This window comes from Limanda limanda, chromosome 8, assembly GCF_963576545.1.
Source record: "Limanda limanda chromosome 8, fLimLim1.1, whole genome shotgun sequence".
Lineage (NCBI taxonomy): Eukaryota > Metazoa > Chordata > Actinopteri > Pleuronectiformes > Pleuronectidae > Limanda > Limanda limanda.
Genome location: NC_083643.1, coordinates 10,578,424 through 10,591,046, shown reverse-complemented (window position 1 = coordinate 10,591,046; position 12,623 = coordinate 10,578,424). Strand labels below are relative to the sequence as shown.

General features: G+C 45.0%; 1 protein-coding gene across 1 annotated transcript; it reads left to right on the top strand.

Annotated features, from left to right (window-relative positions):
- The first annotated feature begins 1,936 nt into the window (after positions 1-1,936).
- accs (1-aminocyclopropane-1-carboxylate synthase homolog (Arabidopsis)(non-functional)) lies at positions 1,937-10,846 on the top strand. The gene is made up of 16 exons (XM_061076337.1): positions 1,937-2,083; positions 2,168-2,821; positions 3,337-4,091; positions 4,184-4,243; positions 4,328-4,398; positions 4,489-4,558; positions 4,946-5,012; positions 5,239-5,336; positions 5,527-5,604; positions 5,800-5,900; positions 6,369-6,458; positions 6,568-6,613; positions 6,749-6,890; positions 8,430-8,572; positions 8,691-8,844; positions 9,943-10,846. Exons 2-16 carry the CDS (start codon positions 2,188-2,190, stop codon positions 10,356-10,358), a joined length of 2,925 nt encoding a protein of 974 aa, XP_060932320.1. The 5' UTR covers positions 1,937-2,083; positions 2,168-2,187; the 3' UTR covers positions 10,359-10,846.
- The last annotated feature ends 1,777 nt before the right edge of the window (positions 10,847-12,623 follow it).

Below are 12,623 nucleotides of genomic sequence, written 5' to 3'. Positions count from 1 at the left end.
TCCTCCTCCTCCTCCTCCTCCTCCTCTGAAGGGATGAATGCAACTATCCCGTGTTACTGGTCGGTCGCCTCCAACTTGCCCATCACCACCATCAGCACCATCAGCACCATGCTGACCCTCTGCCGGTGAACTTCCACTTCTTCCTTCACTTCTTGTGGGTGTGCCTGGGAGGTTCTGCCGGAGTGTGCCGGCTGTCACTCACTCGCACACCTGAAGTTCCAACACTCGCACTGGGAGAGAAATAAAAAAGGTGTGAGAACCCATTGACTCCGCGTCAGCTCAGTGTAGCGGCTCACCGCTGGATGGGGATGAAAACAAACTGCCTCAAACCCTTTCTCCAGGAAATACGTCACGTTCAGAGCCGGCTGGAGACGCTGCGTGCGCTTGATTTGTAGCACCGCACGGTCCGAGGCACGGGCGGGCCCCCCCTTTTTCAGGTAGCTCGAGGAGCGTACAATCTCACTTTAAGTCCCATTATTTAGATTTTGTTCGATTTTATAGCATGGGGAATAAATTGGAAAATAACGTTATAAAAATATTATAAATATTTTTTTATTGTCACTGTGCAGGCACAATAAAAATCTCAAAAGTGTCATCTGCCAATCTTGTTATGAAGATTGAGAAATGAAATGTTCAATAATAGAATAACTATACAATCAATCAATCAAATTTTATTGGTAAAGCCCATATTCTCAAATCACATTTGTCTCATAGGGCTTAACAAGGTGTGACATCCTCTTTTCTTAACACGTAAAGGTGGGTTAGATTTAGGTGAAAGAGATGTTGAATATAAAATAATCCTGTTATTTTTTCACAAGTGTGTTTCATATAAAATGTACAAATAGTTGTTTTCTTAACCCCTATATTGGCACTTTAAATTTAAGTTATTTATATTTACATCAGGAGCGGGTCTTCTCTACGGAGGCCGCCATGTTTTTCACAGTAGTCCAGACTGGACCAACTAAACACCTTTTGAGCTGCAACATGCAACTTCAACACTAGATTCTACAAACTCCAAAAAAATAAGGAAACACCTCTGACAGCCACATGTGAGGGATTCCTCTCCTGTGTAATTGAGAACATCAACAAAATAAGAGTATTTGCATCATTGATTAGAAGAAACAGTTTGTAACATAATGGAGAAATTTGTCAATTTTTAAAGTACTAAGAAAATATCTGATAGAGATGAAGGGGGCATTGAGTTATTGTCAGTAATGATAGAGTGTTTAAGTATAGACATATTATATATCAAGCAGTCTTGAATAGATGGATAGACATAACGGCGGATGGATAGATAGATAGACAAATAAAGAGATAAATAGATGGATATAGATAGATAATTAGACATACATAGAGATACACAGATAGATAATTCGACATAGAGATACATAGATAGATAATTAGACATAGAGATACGTAGATGGATGAATAGATAGATAGATAGATAGATAGATAGATAGATAGATAGATAGATAGATAGATAGATAGATAGATAGATAGATAGATAGATAGATAGATAGATAGATAGATAGATAGATAGATAGATAGATAAATAGATAGATAGATACCCTGACCTATGAACTTTTAACTTCACAGCCCGTATAAAAAAAATGAAATTCCGGGCTATCCCGGTGTATAAAACACACACATCCTTGTTTTCCCCTCACAGCAGGGTTAAGCTTGTTGTGTGTCTATCTGTGGCCGCCATCTTGTGGCCGTGTACAGCAGTTGCACACACGGAAGTACGGCAGCCGGACGGTAGAGGGAGCCATGTCTGGCTAACCCTGGTACCAGTGTACTCGCCCGCTTTCAGCAGCACTAGCACGGACTAAATATATCCCGGAATGAAGACAGCACGCATGTGCAGTCAACCCGGATGTAGACGTTTCCTATGCGCGTCGACCCCCCCGTGTTCCGCAAACCCCTGACACATGACTGGGGTGTTTTAGCACCGGATGTACAAAGCTGCGCCGGTTAGAACCGTTCCGAACCGGGTTAGCGAGCAACAGCCGTGTGACATGTGTGCAGTTAGGCGCGTCAGACACCGGTCCACGACGAGGGGAAGCAGGAGGGCATAAGCAAGGTACACTAGTGTTGACTCGTTAATGATGGAGGAGCCATGATAACACAGCTGCTCCACTGCTCATGTTCTCCTCCTGTGCCGCAGGCTGCACACTCCGTCCCACCATGGACTTCCGCGGCCGGAGACACGAGCGAGGCAGCAACTGGACGGACCCGGAGATCGTGGAGCTGCTGCAGCTGTGGTCCGACGAGGCGGTGCAGGTGGAGCTGGAGAGCTCGCTCCGCAACCAGCGGGTGTTCGACCGCATCGCCCACGTCCTGCGGGACAAGGGCATCTTCCGCACCGGGGACCAGTGCCGGGAGAAGATCAAGAAGATGAAGCTGGAGTACCGGCGGATCAAAGACAACCACAAGATGAGGAGCTGGAGGTTCTACGACGTGATGGACCGGGTGCTGGCGAACCGGCCCGCCGTCACCTACGCCTCCATGGGCGGGGCTGTGATCGCCCAGCAGGTGTTCCAGGGCCCGGACGCCTTCCTGCAGGGGGGCCCGCCCGGGTTCTTTGGCCCTGGCTCCTCAGGTGGGTTTCTGTTCGGTCAGCCCCCGAAAGCAGGGGACCCGCTGGGGATAAAATGTGAGGATGTGGAGGAGGAGAGCCTGCTGAACTCAGGTGCGGCCCCCCCTGAGATGTACTACGGATCTGGAGACGACCAGGAGACCGATGGGCAGTCTCTGCTGGGGCTGGAGGACACCCTGGGGCGAGGAGAGAGCTCAACCAACCCAGGACTGTCACCTTCAGGTTTGTTAAGACATGTACCATCACTATTGAATATTATATGACTGGGGCCCTGAGAGCTCAACACACGCAAATACACACAACACAGAAAAACACCTTCATCGATTTGACAATACATGCTCTGCAAAAATACATACATTGTAAATACTCCTAATAGCACCAAATACCGCTACCAACACGACTATACACTTGCAGTCAACCAAATCACTCAAAACACAAGCAAATGCTCCCATCCCAAACGGAACCAAATACTCACAGACATACAATTACTCGCCAAACAAGAAAATACTTACAATACAAACTCTGCAGCACAAGAGTTGTTGTTAGTATTTGATGATGAGGATGTCTTCTCCACTTACATGTGCTATTTACATGTGTTATTTACATGTTTATTTGCTTGTGTTTTCTCATGTTGCAGTGAGTCAAGCCCTCAGGCCCACCGTATCATCACCATGACAACCATCATAAAGTTAAAAAAGTGACATGTAACACTTTCTGTTTCTTTTTCACATCTCCAGGTTTTAGTGACGTGAACATCGCAGGTTCTGCCGCAGCTGCCATCCAGCTGGCCGGTCGTCCTGTGTCACTGGAGCAGCCCAACCCAGGTGGCTCTCCTTCCCCGGCCTCTGGGAGACAGAGGAAGCGTCGGCGCGGTGGGAAAACGTCCTGGAGCCACGGAGGCGCTCGCTGTGGCGGTCAGGCCAGCCTGGACAGAGCCCTGGTCAGCTTCCTGAACTGGCAGAGGTCGGCAGAGGAGCGTCTCCTGGCCCTGGAGGAGGCGCGGCTGGAGAGGGAGCTGCAGGCCGAGGAGCGCCGGGAGGAGCGGGAGGAGAGACGGGCGGAACAGGAGCGCCAGCACGAGCTCCGCCTCTTCAGCATGCTCACGGGCGCGCTGGCTGCCGTCAGACAGGCTGCTCCGACCACTGCGACGCCGCCGGCCGACCCTCACGTCTTCCCCCAGGCTCATCCATCAGCCGCACTGATAACCACGGCTGCTGCCGCCGTCACCTCATCTTTATCTCAGACGCCTTCAGAGGCTCCCACGGCTCAGGCTGTTTTTACGCAGGAGGCTACAACCTTAACACCACCTACATCTGTCAAGGCCGGCAAAACGTCTCCGAGTATCCCAGCAGTACTGACGGGTGCAGACCCCCCCGCCCCGAGCATTTACCTGTCCAATCGTGGTAATCGCTTCCGACAGCATCAGGGCATTCTCCAGGAAGGGTTTTTCCAATATGCACTTGACAAATACCACGACACAAAAAACCCTGATGTAAGTCTGTGTCACTGCAGCTGTTGAATAGCTATTATTAGATCAAACTACTCCAATTACCCACCAGGTGGTCTTCTTTCTCTCCCTCATAGGGTGTCATCAACATGGGAACCAGTGAGAACAAACTATGCTACGATCTCCTCCTAAAGCGGGTGAGTTTGTCACTTTGCATTAATTCCAAATTATTTTTACCCACTTTCACAAAATTAATGTCATTTTTTTTCTTTCTACCACAGATGACCAGGCCTGACATGCTGCATATTGACCCGCCCCTGTTGCAATACTCCGACTGGAGGGGACACACATTGTAAGAGATTAAAGTTTGGATCTTCTGTCCCGTGGCTCGTGCTGAAGTAAACGTAAACCATCTTTAAAAAAAAACATTTCCATCTTTCAGCCTGAGACAGGCGGTGGCCGACTTCCTGACTCACTACTGCTCCGCTCCGAAGCCGCTAAAAGCCGAAAATGTGAGTGAAAGATTATCGCTTTTAATGCTGGACTGTTATATAAGCAGTGTGAACAACACGTGTAAGACAACCCCTACTACAGTTGTGTGACAGGAAGTGAAAAAATGCCACATCAGTCACTGTATTCTCAGAAATGAAGTCTCCAGAGTTTGTGCGATTCATGATCAACATGAAAGTTTTTGCAGCAGGGGGACAAGCCCAAATCGAGATGTGGTGAATTTATTTGACTTACCTATTAATGGTTGTTTAAAATGCAAAGTGCAGCCACAATTAAACAACCACAGCAGTTTAAAGGTGACCGGCTTAAATTTGCAGACGTAATGAATGGCTTCTTTAGCAGGAAGAACCTTCCTCTGAGCCTTAATTCGATTTTTTGTGTTTGTTCAGGTTGTGGTGATGAATGGTTGCGGTTCCCTTTTCTCGTGCGTTGCCGCGGTAATTTGTGACCCTAACGGTAAGTTTGCAAATTTATTAACATAAACATACAATGCATCCATATTTACTTTGTGTAAAAACAAACATAGATTTACCGGCAATGAGAAATGGGACCAAGATTATTTATGTTTTTTCAATTTGGGTGAATAATTATTTTAACATAAACTTCCGAATGAATCCGGCTGTAACACAAATTACTTTGTCCTTGGTGCCACTGCATTGTGTTTGTGTTTTTTGTGTTGCAGATGCAATTCTTATTGCCACTCCTTTCTACGGCGTCATCACGGAGGATCTGCATTTGTACAGTGACGTTAATCTCTTCCATGTTCCTCTTGACTGTGAGGTAAGAAGCACACAGCCGGATGTACTCGCAGTACTCGTAACGATGTGGTTTTTTAGGGATGGTTGCTCCGTGCTGGTTGCATAACATCTTCTGGCACTTAGCATGAAGCGTTAAGTGCGATCCCGAGCGTGTTGCCAGCTGCCCAGTCAACCTGTTTTTCCCCTTCCTCTTGTTATTTCGTTATTTGTAGGCTGATGGCAAAGACAGTCGTCCCTTCCACCTCACCGTTGGGAAACTAGAAGAAGGTCTGAGAAGAGCTGAGCAAGAGGTATTTCACAAGTGCTTGTTTTCTGAAGCCCTTGATAAATATTTGAAGACAGACCGTACCACTTAAATAATGCTCAGGCAAAGGGAAACACTTTGAATGCTCCTTTTCCTCTCAGTTTTGCACCATTATTTTACAAAACTCTTGATACAGTGTATATATTTCTATTTGCTCAAAAAAATTTGCTTTCTCTTGTAGGGGTTGACGATCCGAGGTGTTATACTAATGAACCCCCATAATCCTCTGGCTGATGTTTACACGCTGGCGGAGATGATGGCTTTCTTGGAGTTTGCCAAAAGGTATTTTTTTGGCCATGCACTAACGCTGTTATACCCCCCCCCCCCCCCCCGGTCTGCACTCCCCTGGCACCTTTAAACACAGCGCCAAGCCACTGCATCCAAGTGTGAACTCCCTTTTATTTTACGGCTCAGAGCTCTGTCCCGTGTGCGGAATATCGTGCACTCTTGATGGAGTTTTATCACCTCCCTTCACCATCAGCATATTGTCAAGTGCAGCCATGTGCCAAGGAGCCTCCAGCACCATCTATTGTTTTCTAAACGATCTTGCCAGAGTTAATTCCTTCCGTAGACCCTTGCAAGGCACTGAGCTGTTGTAACCGTAAACCTCAGCACCTTTTTACGCTGATGAAGGACATCCAAGGACCTATTTTACATTTATGTTACACTTTCTTCATCGTACACAGTGGGTAACAATATAAAAGCAATCTTTATTGACGCTGCCTCTCCCTCCACCTTCACCTTCCTCAGAAACGAACTCCACGCCATTGTGGACGAAGTGTACATGCTGACGGTCTTTGATGAATCTGTCACCTTCCACAGTGTCCTCAGTGCAGACAGGTACTGTGCAAATCCTAATTTCTGCATTATTATCCCATCAGACCGTAAATCATCACTACTGTGTCTGAGGACTGCCTCTAAGCTGCTAACAACGTGCCCTTTATTCCAGTTTGCCGGATCCACAGAGGACGCACGTAATGTGGGGGTTGAGCAAGGTACATCCTGTTCTGTGTTCTGTGACTGTGGGACATTTTATACTCCTGCTGACAGTACGGTTAAATCTCTGCTTTTCTCCACTAGGTGTTTGCTCCCGCAGCCCCCTCTCATTTACTTCTTCTCTTCCCTCCCAGGACTTTGCATCGTCAGGAATGAGAGTAGGAACTCTGCATTCAGAGAACAGACACCTAGTGGAAGCTCTGGGCCAGCTGGGCTCATTCCACGGGATCTCTGGACCCACGCAGCACCAGGTAGCACAGCTGCTTCAGGACAGAGGTATGGATCCAAGTGTTTTACCTGTGCTGTAGTCGTCATGTCATGTTTGCACTGACCTCTGGATAGGGGTGCAGCGGACACGCCTCTGTCAGATGTTATATATCCACGTATATACCTGTGCGCAGGATTCTAGAATCCATTACAAAAATATGGTTTAAACTTTTTTTTAACGAGTTTAAAAGCGTTATGATATCCTATTGCCTGACAAACGTAATTATTTAGTCTGAAGAAGACTGTAGTTTGGCTTGTTGATGTTTTTATTAATGTTATTTTCCCTGTCCTTTTTTGTTAACACAAAAAATGGATACTTGATTTTTAATTTATTTTTAGTATCAGCACTTGGCCTGTTCTTGGTTAACAGTAAAAAGGGAAACTTGAAATTAAATTTATAATTTTTTAGCATTAGCACTTTGCCTGTGCTTGGTTTTAAATGGACAAACACTTGATTTTTCTTTGCTTTTGTGTCAACAGTACCCTTATATGCAGCAAAGTTTATTAAAAGACATTTTTTTAATGAAGTAGGGATCTTTATTGTCTTTATTTTCAGTCATCACATGCCTCGAACAACCTCAAGCTATATTTAAAAGCTGCTTGCTAAATAATAGCAATTGAGAATTTGTGTCATTCATAATCCGATTAGTCGATTAAACGTTTCAATAATCGGTGACTAATCGACTATCAGAATGGTCGTTAGTTGCAGCCCTACCTCTGGATAATCTCTTGAAATTATCCAGAGGGGCTGTATGTGAGGATGCAAACGTCTGAGTCAGCTGCTGCTGACAATCTCCGGAGTTTCTCCTGCCAGTGCCTTCATGAAAACGAAAATAATGTCTGTGTGAGAACACAGCAGGAGATTATCCAGAGGGGACAGCCTAGCTAGTGGGCAACTCAAACAGAAAAAAGCAATATGGTAATATATCACAGCATGAAAAAGAGGGGCCATACACATAGAAGATACCGAAGTAGATGTCAGCGTAGGAGATAAAAGAGCTTTTGGTCCGATGTCAGTGTTGATAAAAAACAAACAAACACCTTATCTCCACAGTGGAATTAATGTGTTGCGTCCTCCTTCAGGTCTGCCTGAAGCTCGAAGGCTCTGGAGATTTAGTTGTTGTTGTGAACGTGTCTGACCAGAGAATCTCCTGCTGCGTTCTTCATATCAAGAAGTCCAGATCTTGTGCATTATTATTCCTTTGGTTTATTATTGTTCCTGTCTGAAAATCTCATATGAACACAACAGGAACTATGATCCTCACTTTCAATCTATTGGTGTAAACGAGTCAAAATTTCACACTTGCAATATAATTTGTTGTTTTAGAGTTTAAACCCATGATTGCAAATGACTTCTGATGGCAACTTTTAAAAAGAATTCAAATGTGCTCCCCATCTCTTTGCCAGTTCCTGAGAGCCATCATCATTTTCCTCTGGTATTACGCGAGCACAGCGTGGGGCTCAGCTGCTACATGACACTGCATAAAGATTTGTAACATTTAATTTACACTTACTCTATTGTGGTTGCATTTTTTTCTTGTGTTGCAGAGTGGATCAGTGAGGAATTCTTGCCAGTGAACAGAAGCCGACTGAAAGCTTCTCACAAGTACGTGACAGGAGAGCTGCAGAGTCTGGGAATCCCCTACCTGGACCGGCGTGCTGCACTGTATGTCTGGGCCGACCTCAGGAAGGTGAGAACATGTTTTAGATTACGATGTCAGGGCTGTTCACTCTTAACTTCTGTGTACCTCATTTCTCAATTCTCTTAAACTTAGCGGCCCCATGATTTCTGTCTCTGTGTGTTGGCAGTTCCTCAGAGATTCATCGTTTGAGGAGGAGTTGTGTATGTGGAGGAGTTTCCTCCGAAACAAGCTGGTGCTGAGCTGTGGTCAGGCCTTCTCCTGCTGCGTGCCCGGCTGGTTCCGCATCGTCTTTGCAGACCAAGAGAGCAACCTTCAACTCGGTCAGTTTCTTGTGTATAAACTAGGGTTGGTAATGAATATTCGAATATTCATAAAGAAATTTATTCGAATAAAAATCCAAGCCTAATGAATAATCGTTCTAGTCCCGCACATTATGAGAACAACATCTTCCGGTATCTTGCGGACTGACAGTAAATCGACTGCGCACACGTCTTACCCCAGAACATGTGAATATGTTGATTTTCATGAACAAGAAAACATAGATGGGCCTGTGATAGGTAATGTATGCCCAGGCAATCCATGCAGGCAGTTGTTTAATAGCCTTATGTTTGTTAGCCATTTCTCAGAGCCTACAGTAGGCTAGCCTAGGCGATGGGTGATGGGTGGGGGAAAAACGTGGGGGGTGGGGGGGGGGTCATGAATTTCCGAATAATTGTTCAATAACGTTATGAATATTCGAACATGAAAACTCCTGTAAAGTCCAATCCCTAGTATAAACTAACTTCATATGCCCAGAGTTTCAGTGTCTCAAAGCTAGGGGTTGGTAGTCCTGGAACAGTTAGCTACATCCGGTTACATCCTTCTTCGTCTCATCAGCCACTCTCCTCAAAGCTACGCCCTCAAAACACATAAACCGCCCGACAACTGCAAGGAGCTGATTTTTCTGTGACTTGCCAGCTAACCTCTGACTTTAGTCTCTGCTTCAGAGGTGTATATCTCTCTGGTTTATGCGCAATGAGAGCATGGACAGTGTGTGCACAGGCAGGTCAGTTAGGGACAGGTACACCAGCCAATCATTTCTATTCTTCAAAATGAAATGGTTTGTCGTATTTATTACAGTGAGTGCACAGACGCTGGCTTATTTTATATCTGAAGGCTATCGGGACGTGAAGAGAATTTCAACAAATAAGTGTTTCAGAAACAAATGACCAATCCTACTTTCAAAGGTTATATCTATTTTTCAAGTTTTCTTTGTCTGCCCTCAACTTGGCATTGATTGTATCATATCTATTTTTTTTTCATTTACTCAGTCAGTAGATTGTGTTGTTCCAGCCTATCTCCTGCTCTGTGTCTTAAACTGAGGTATTGATTGGATAATAGTTGTTAAATTGTTTTGCGAATGTCTTGTGTTATTTCAGGCCTGAAGCGATTCAGGGCGGCTTTGAAAGAAATGAGGGAAAGTACCAGCCCCCATCCACAGTCCATCAAAGAAGCCAGTGAGGAGAGAGAGGCGTCAGTGAGGGAGGAGAGTGGCGACTCGGACAACGCCGCGACTGTTAATTCAACACCATCTCCCCGGCAGGAGTCAGCCGACTCACTGAAGGAGAAGGATAGCCCTGTTCCCGACGTAGCCTCGTGGGCCCCCGAGGAGCTCGTGTTGCTGAACTGCCAATCATCGAAGCAAGCGGAGGGTCTGGACTCTCTGATTGGTACACTCAGGCATCAAATCCACTCCTCCGATTGGCTGGAGAAGAACACTCCAGAGCTGTCTGCCGGAGAGGACCCGGATGTTCTAGATGTTTTCAAGGCCCTGCTGCAAAGGGCCAGCAAGTAGGCTTAGGATGTAGCTTGCTAGTTTTTTCGAGAGGGAGCACTTAAGCATCCAAATTGCTTGCCGCGTTTATTTGCAGAGCAGCTCAACACAAACGCTGAAGCCAGGTCAAATCCGATTCCTGTTTTTTTGAGGAACGAAGAGCAAATGTAAGCTGAGCGCCAGTTGATGAGGAAGGAAGAAGGAAAGCACTGAAGCCAAGGCCGGGATGGAAGAACAGGAGGGAGTACTTTTCTATCTGCATCTGCTGGCCTTATTTTTAAGCTGCTAAGGGAGAAGGCCTTGAAACTTTTGTAACCCCCGGTCAAAACTTTAATGTTCAAATTCTGAAGTGAATGCCAAATGTAAAAGCAACCAAAAGCAGTTCCGTTCTGTTCTCAAACCTTAAAAGTCTGTTAATCTGAATTGTTAATCATTTATTATTTCTATCATATGCACTTTATTTTACCAGAATGTATTGTACTTTCATTAAAGTGAACGATCTACTGAAATACAGGAATTCATCCTTTTCTTTATTTGAGCGTTGAATTATTATTAGAAATACTGTAATTATATTTCATATTTTTATATTAAATATATATGTTATATCTATCTTCATACAAAAAAATGATCCTGAGCACATTTAAGTTTAACGCTGTGGGCGCTGTTCCATTGCAGCAAAGGAAAGCGAAGGTGGTTGTGACGAAGGGGAGAGATGTTTAAAATAGTAACTGCCACATACGGAACCCCACCGAGAGAAATCGAGAGTGGGACTTTCTTAAATGATGCGTCATTTATAATGACACCTCCCACCCACCCAAACACACACACACAGCTGCTGCATTTGACTTGATCAAATATCTCAGCAGTTTAATGCTCTAAACTATAAAAGGGGTTTTACAACTTTGTTAATTCCTCTTTCCTCTTTCTTCCTCTTACTTTATATCAGCTAATAAAACCTTCAGCTTCCTGAAATATCGAGTGACCTTTTCTCTTCTAATGCTTTCACTTTCTCTGCAGTGGTGGGTCACGATGGAGATTTCCAGGGTAATTTAAGCGTCGGTTGGGGGAGTTTCCATTGCAGCGGAGGTGGAGCAACACAGAGGGGGTTTGATCTGCGAGTGAGGGCTCGAGTGGTCATGAGTCATAATGTGCCCGGGTGTTGACAGTGTTTGTACAGTAGTGTTTGAAGAGTCGTAAACACCAGGAGCTGCTCTGCTCATCTTGTGCACAGACTTCACAGCTTTGTTCCACCATTGACAAGAAAGGTAAGACTTCAATTATTATTCTGTATAGTTGTAATGTAGCTGATGTATATGAACGAGACAACAGGGTTATTTACCCCATGCAGTAACCTGACATTCTAGTTACTCAGCTTGTTTCTTTCCAGCCTCTCTCGTCCGTCAGTGCTGTGAGAAATATGCGGTTTCTGGACTTGGAGGATTCCAGCAGTCGCTTCAGGTTTGCTCAGTCCTGTGTGGGGTTGGCGGGCTGCCTGTGCGTGAGCTATGCAGTGTGGACACCATACTGGCTGAAGGACCAGGGACTCTGGACAGAGTCAAACAACACCGGGAGTGACCAGACCCTTAAACATGACACAGTCTTCAATGGTGAGGCACAACACGCTGGGTTACACCTGTTTACTATCATCAAATATAACCAGTAGCCTGTCTGAACCGGTCTTTCTGGGTTAGGTTCAAGTTTTATTTGATAACATTCTGAAGAAACGGCTAACTGAAAGGGCGGAATATACAATGAGGCATAAATAGGTCATGCAATGTTGTGTTGTGTAAGATAAGGCGCTGGTTGCATTAGAGATCTGCCTTAGGGCCAGTTATTTTACACCTGAAGAGAGGATCATTGTCAGCAGGAGCTTGTGAAATAACTGGTTAGTGAACGAGTTTGTGCTTGCAGTGAAGTGCATTCCCTGTCTCTGCCGAGCGTCTCCCACTCGGCTGTAGGCAGATGTGCTGAAATCAGCTGAAACCTGGTCTTTAATTCTCAACTAAATCTTGTTTCTTGGCATTGGAAATTAGGTTTCCCCCTTTCACGTTGGTTCTATTCCATCAGGATTTTTATGCAGACACTCTTTAGGAATTAATATAATGTAGTCTAAGCCCTGTGTCCTCACAGGTATAGTGGTCTGCTAATCCGACTCCTGTAAAGGCTGAAGAGAGCTGATGTCCTTTCAAGTTTTTAATGGAAAATATTAAAGAACTCTGGAAATAGTGGATTAATGATTGACATTGTGAATTCACCAAATTAAAAGATACAAGAAATAAACAACAG

Bases quoted from the DNA above. Each gene is read 5' to 3' on its own strand.
- accs (XM_061076337.1), top strand. From the start codon at position 2,188: ATGGACTTCCGCGGCCGGAGACACGAGCGAGGCAGCAACTGGACGGAC. The intron at 5,013-5,238 runs GTAAGTTTGCAA...TTTGTGTTGCAG, and splicing joins GGTAATTTGTGACCCTAACG to ATGCAATTCTTATTGCCACT. The intron at 6,614-6,748 runs GTACATCCTGTT...CTTCCCTCCCAG, and splicing joins TAATGTGGGGGTTGAGCAAG to GACTTTGCATCGTCAGGAAT.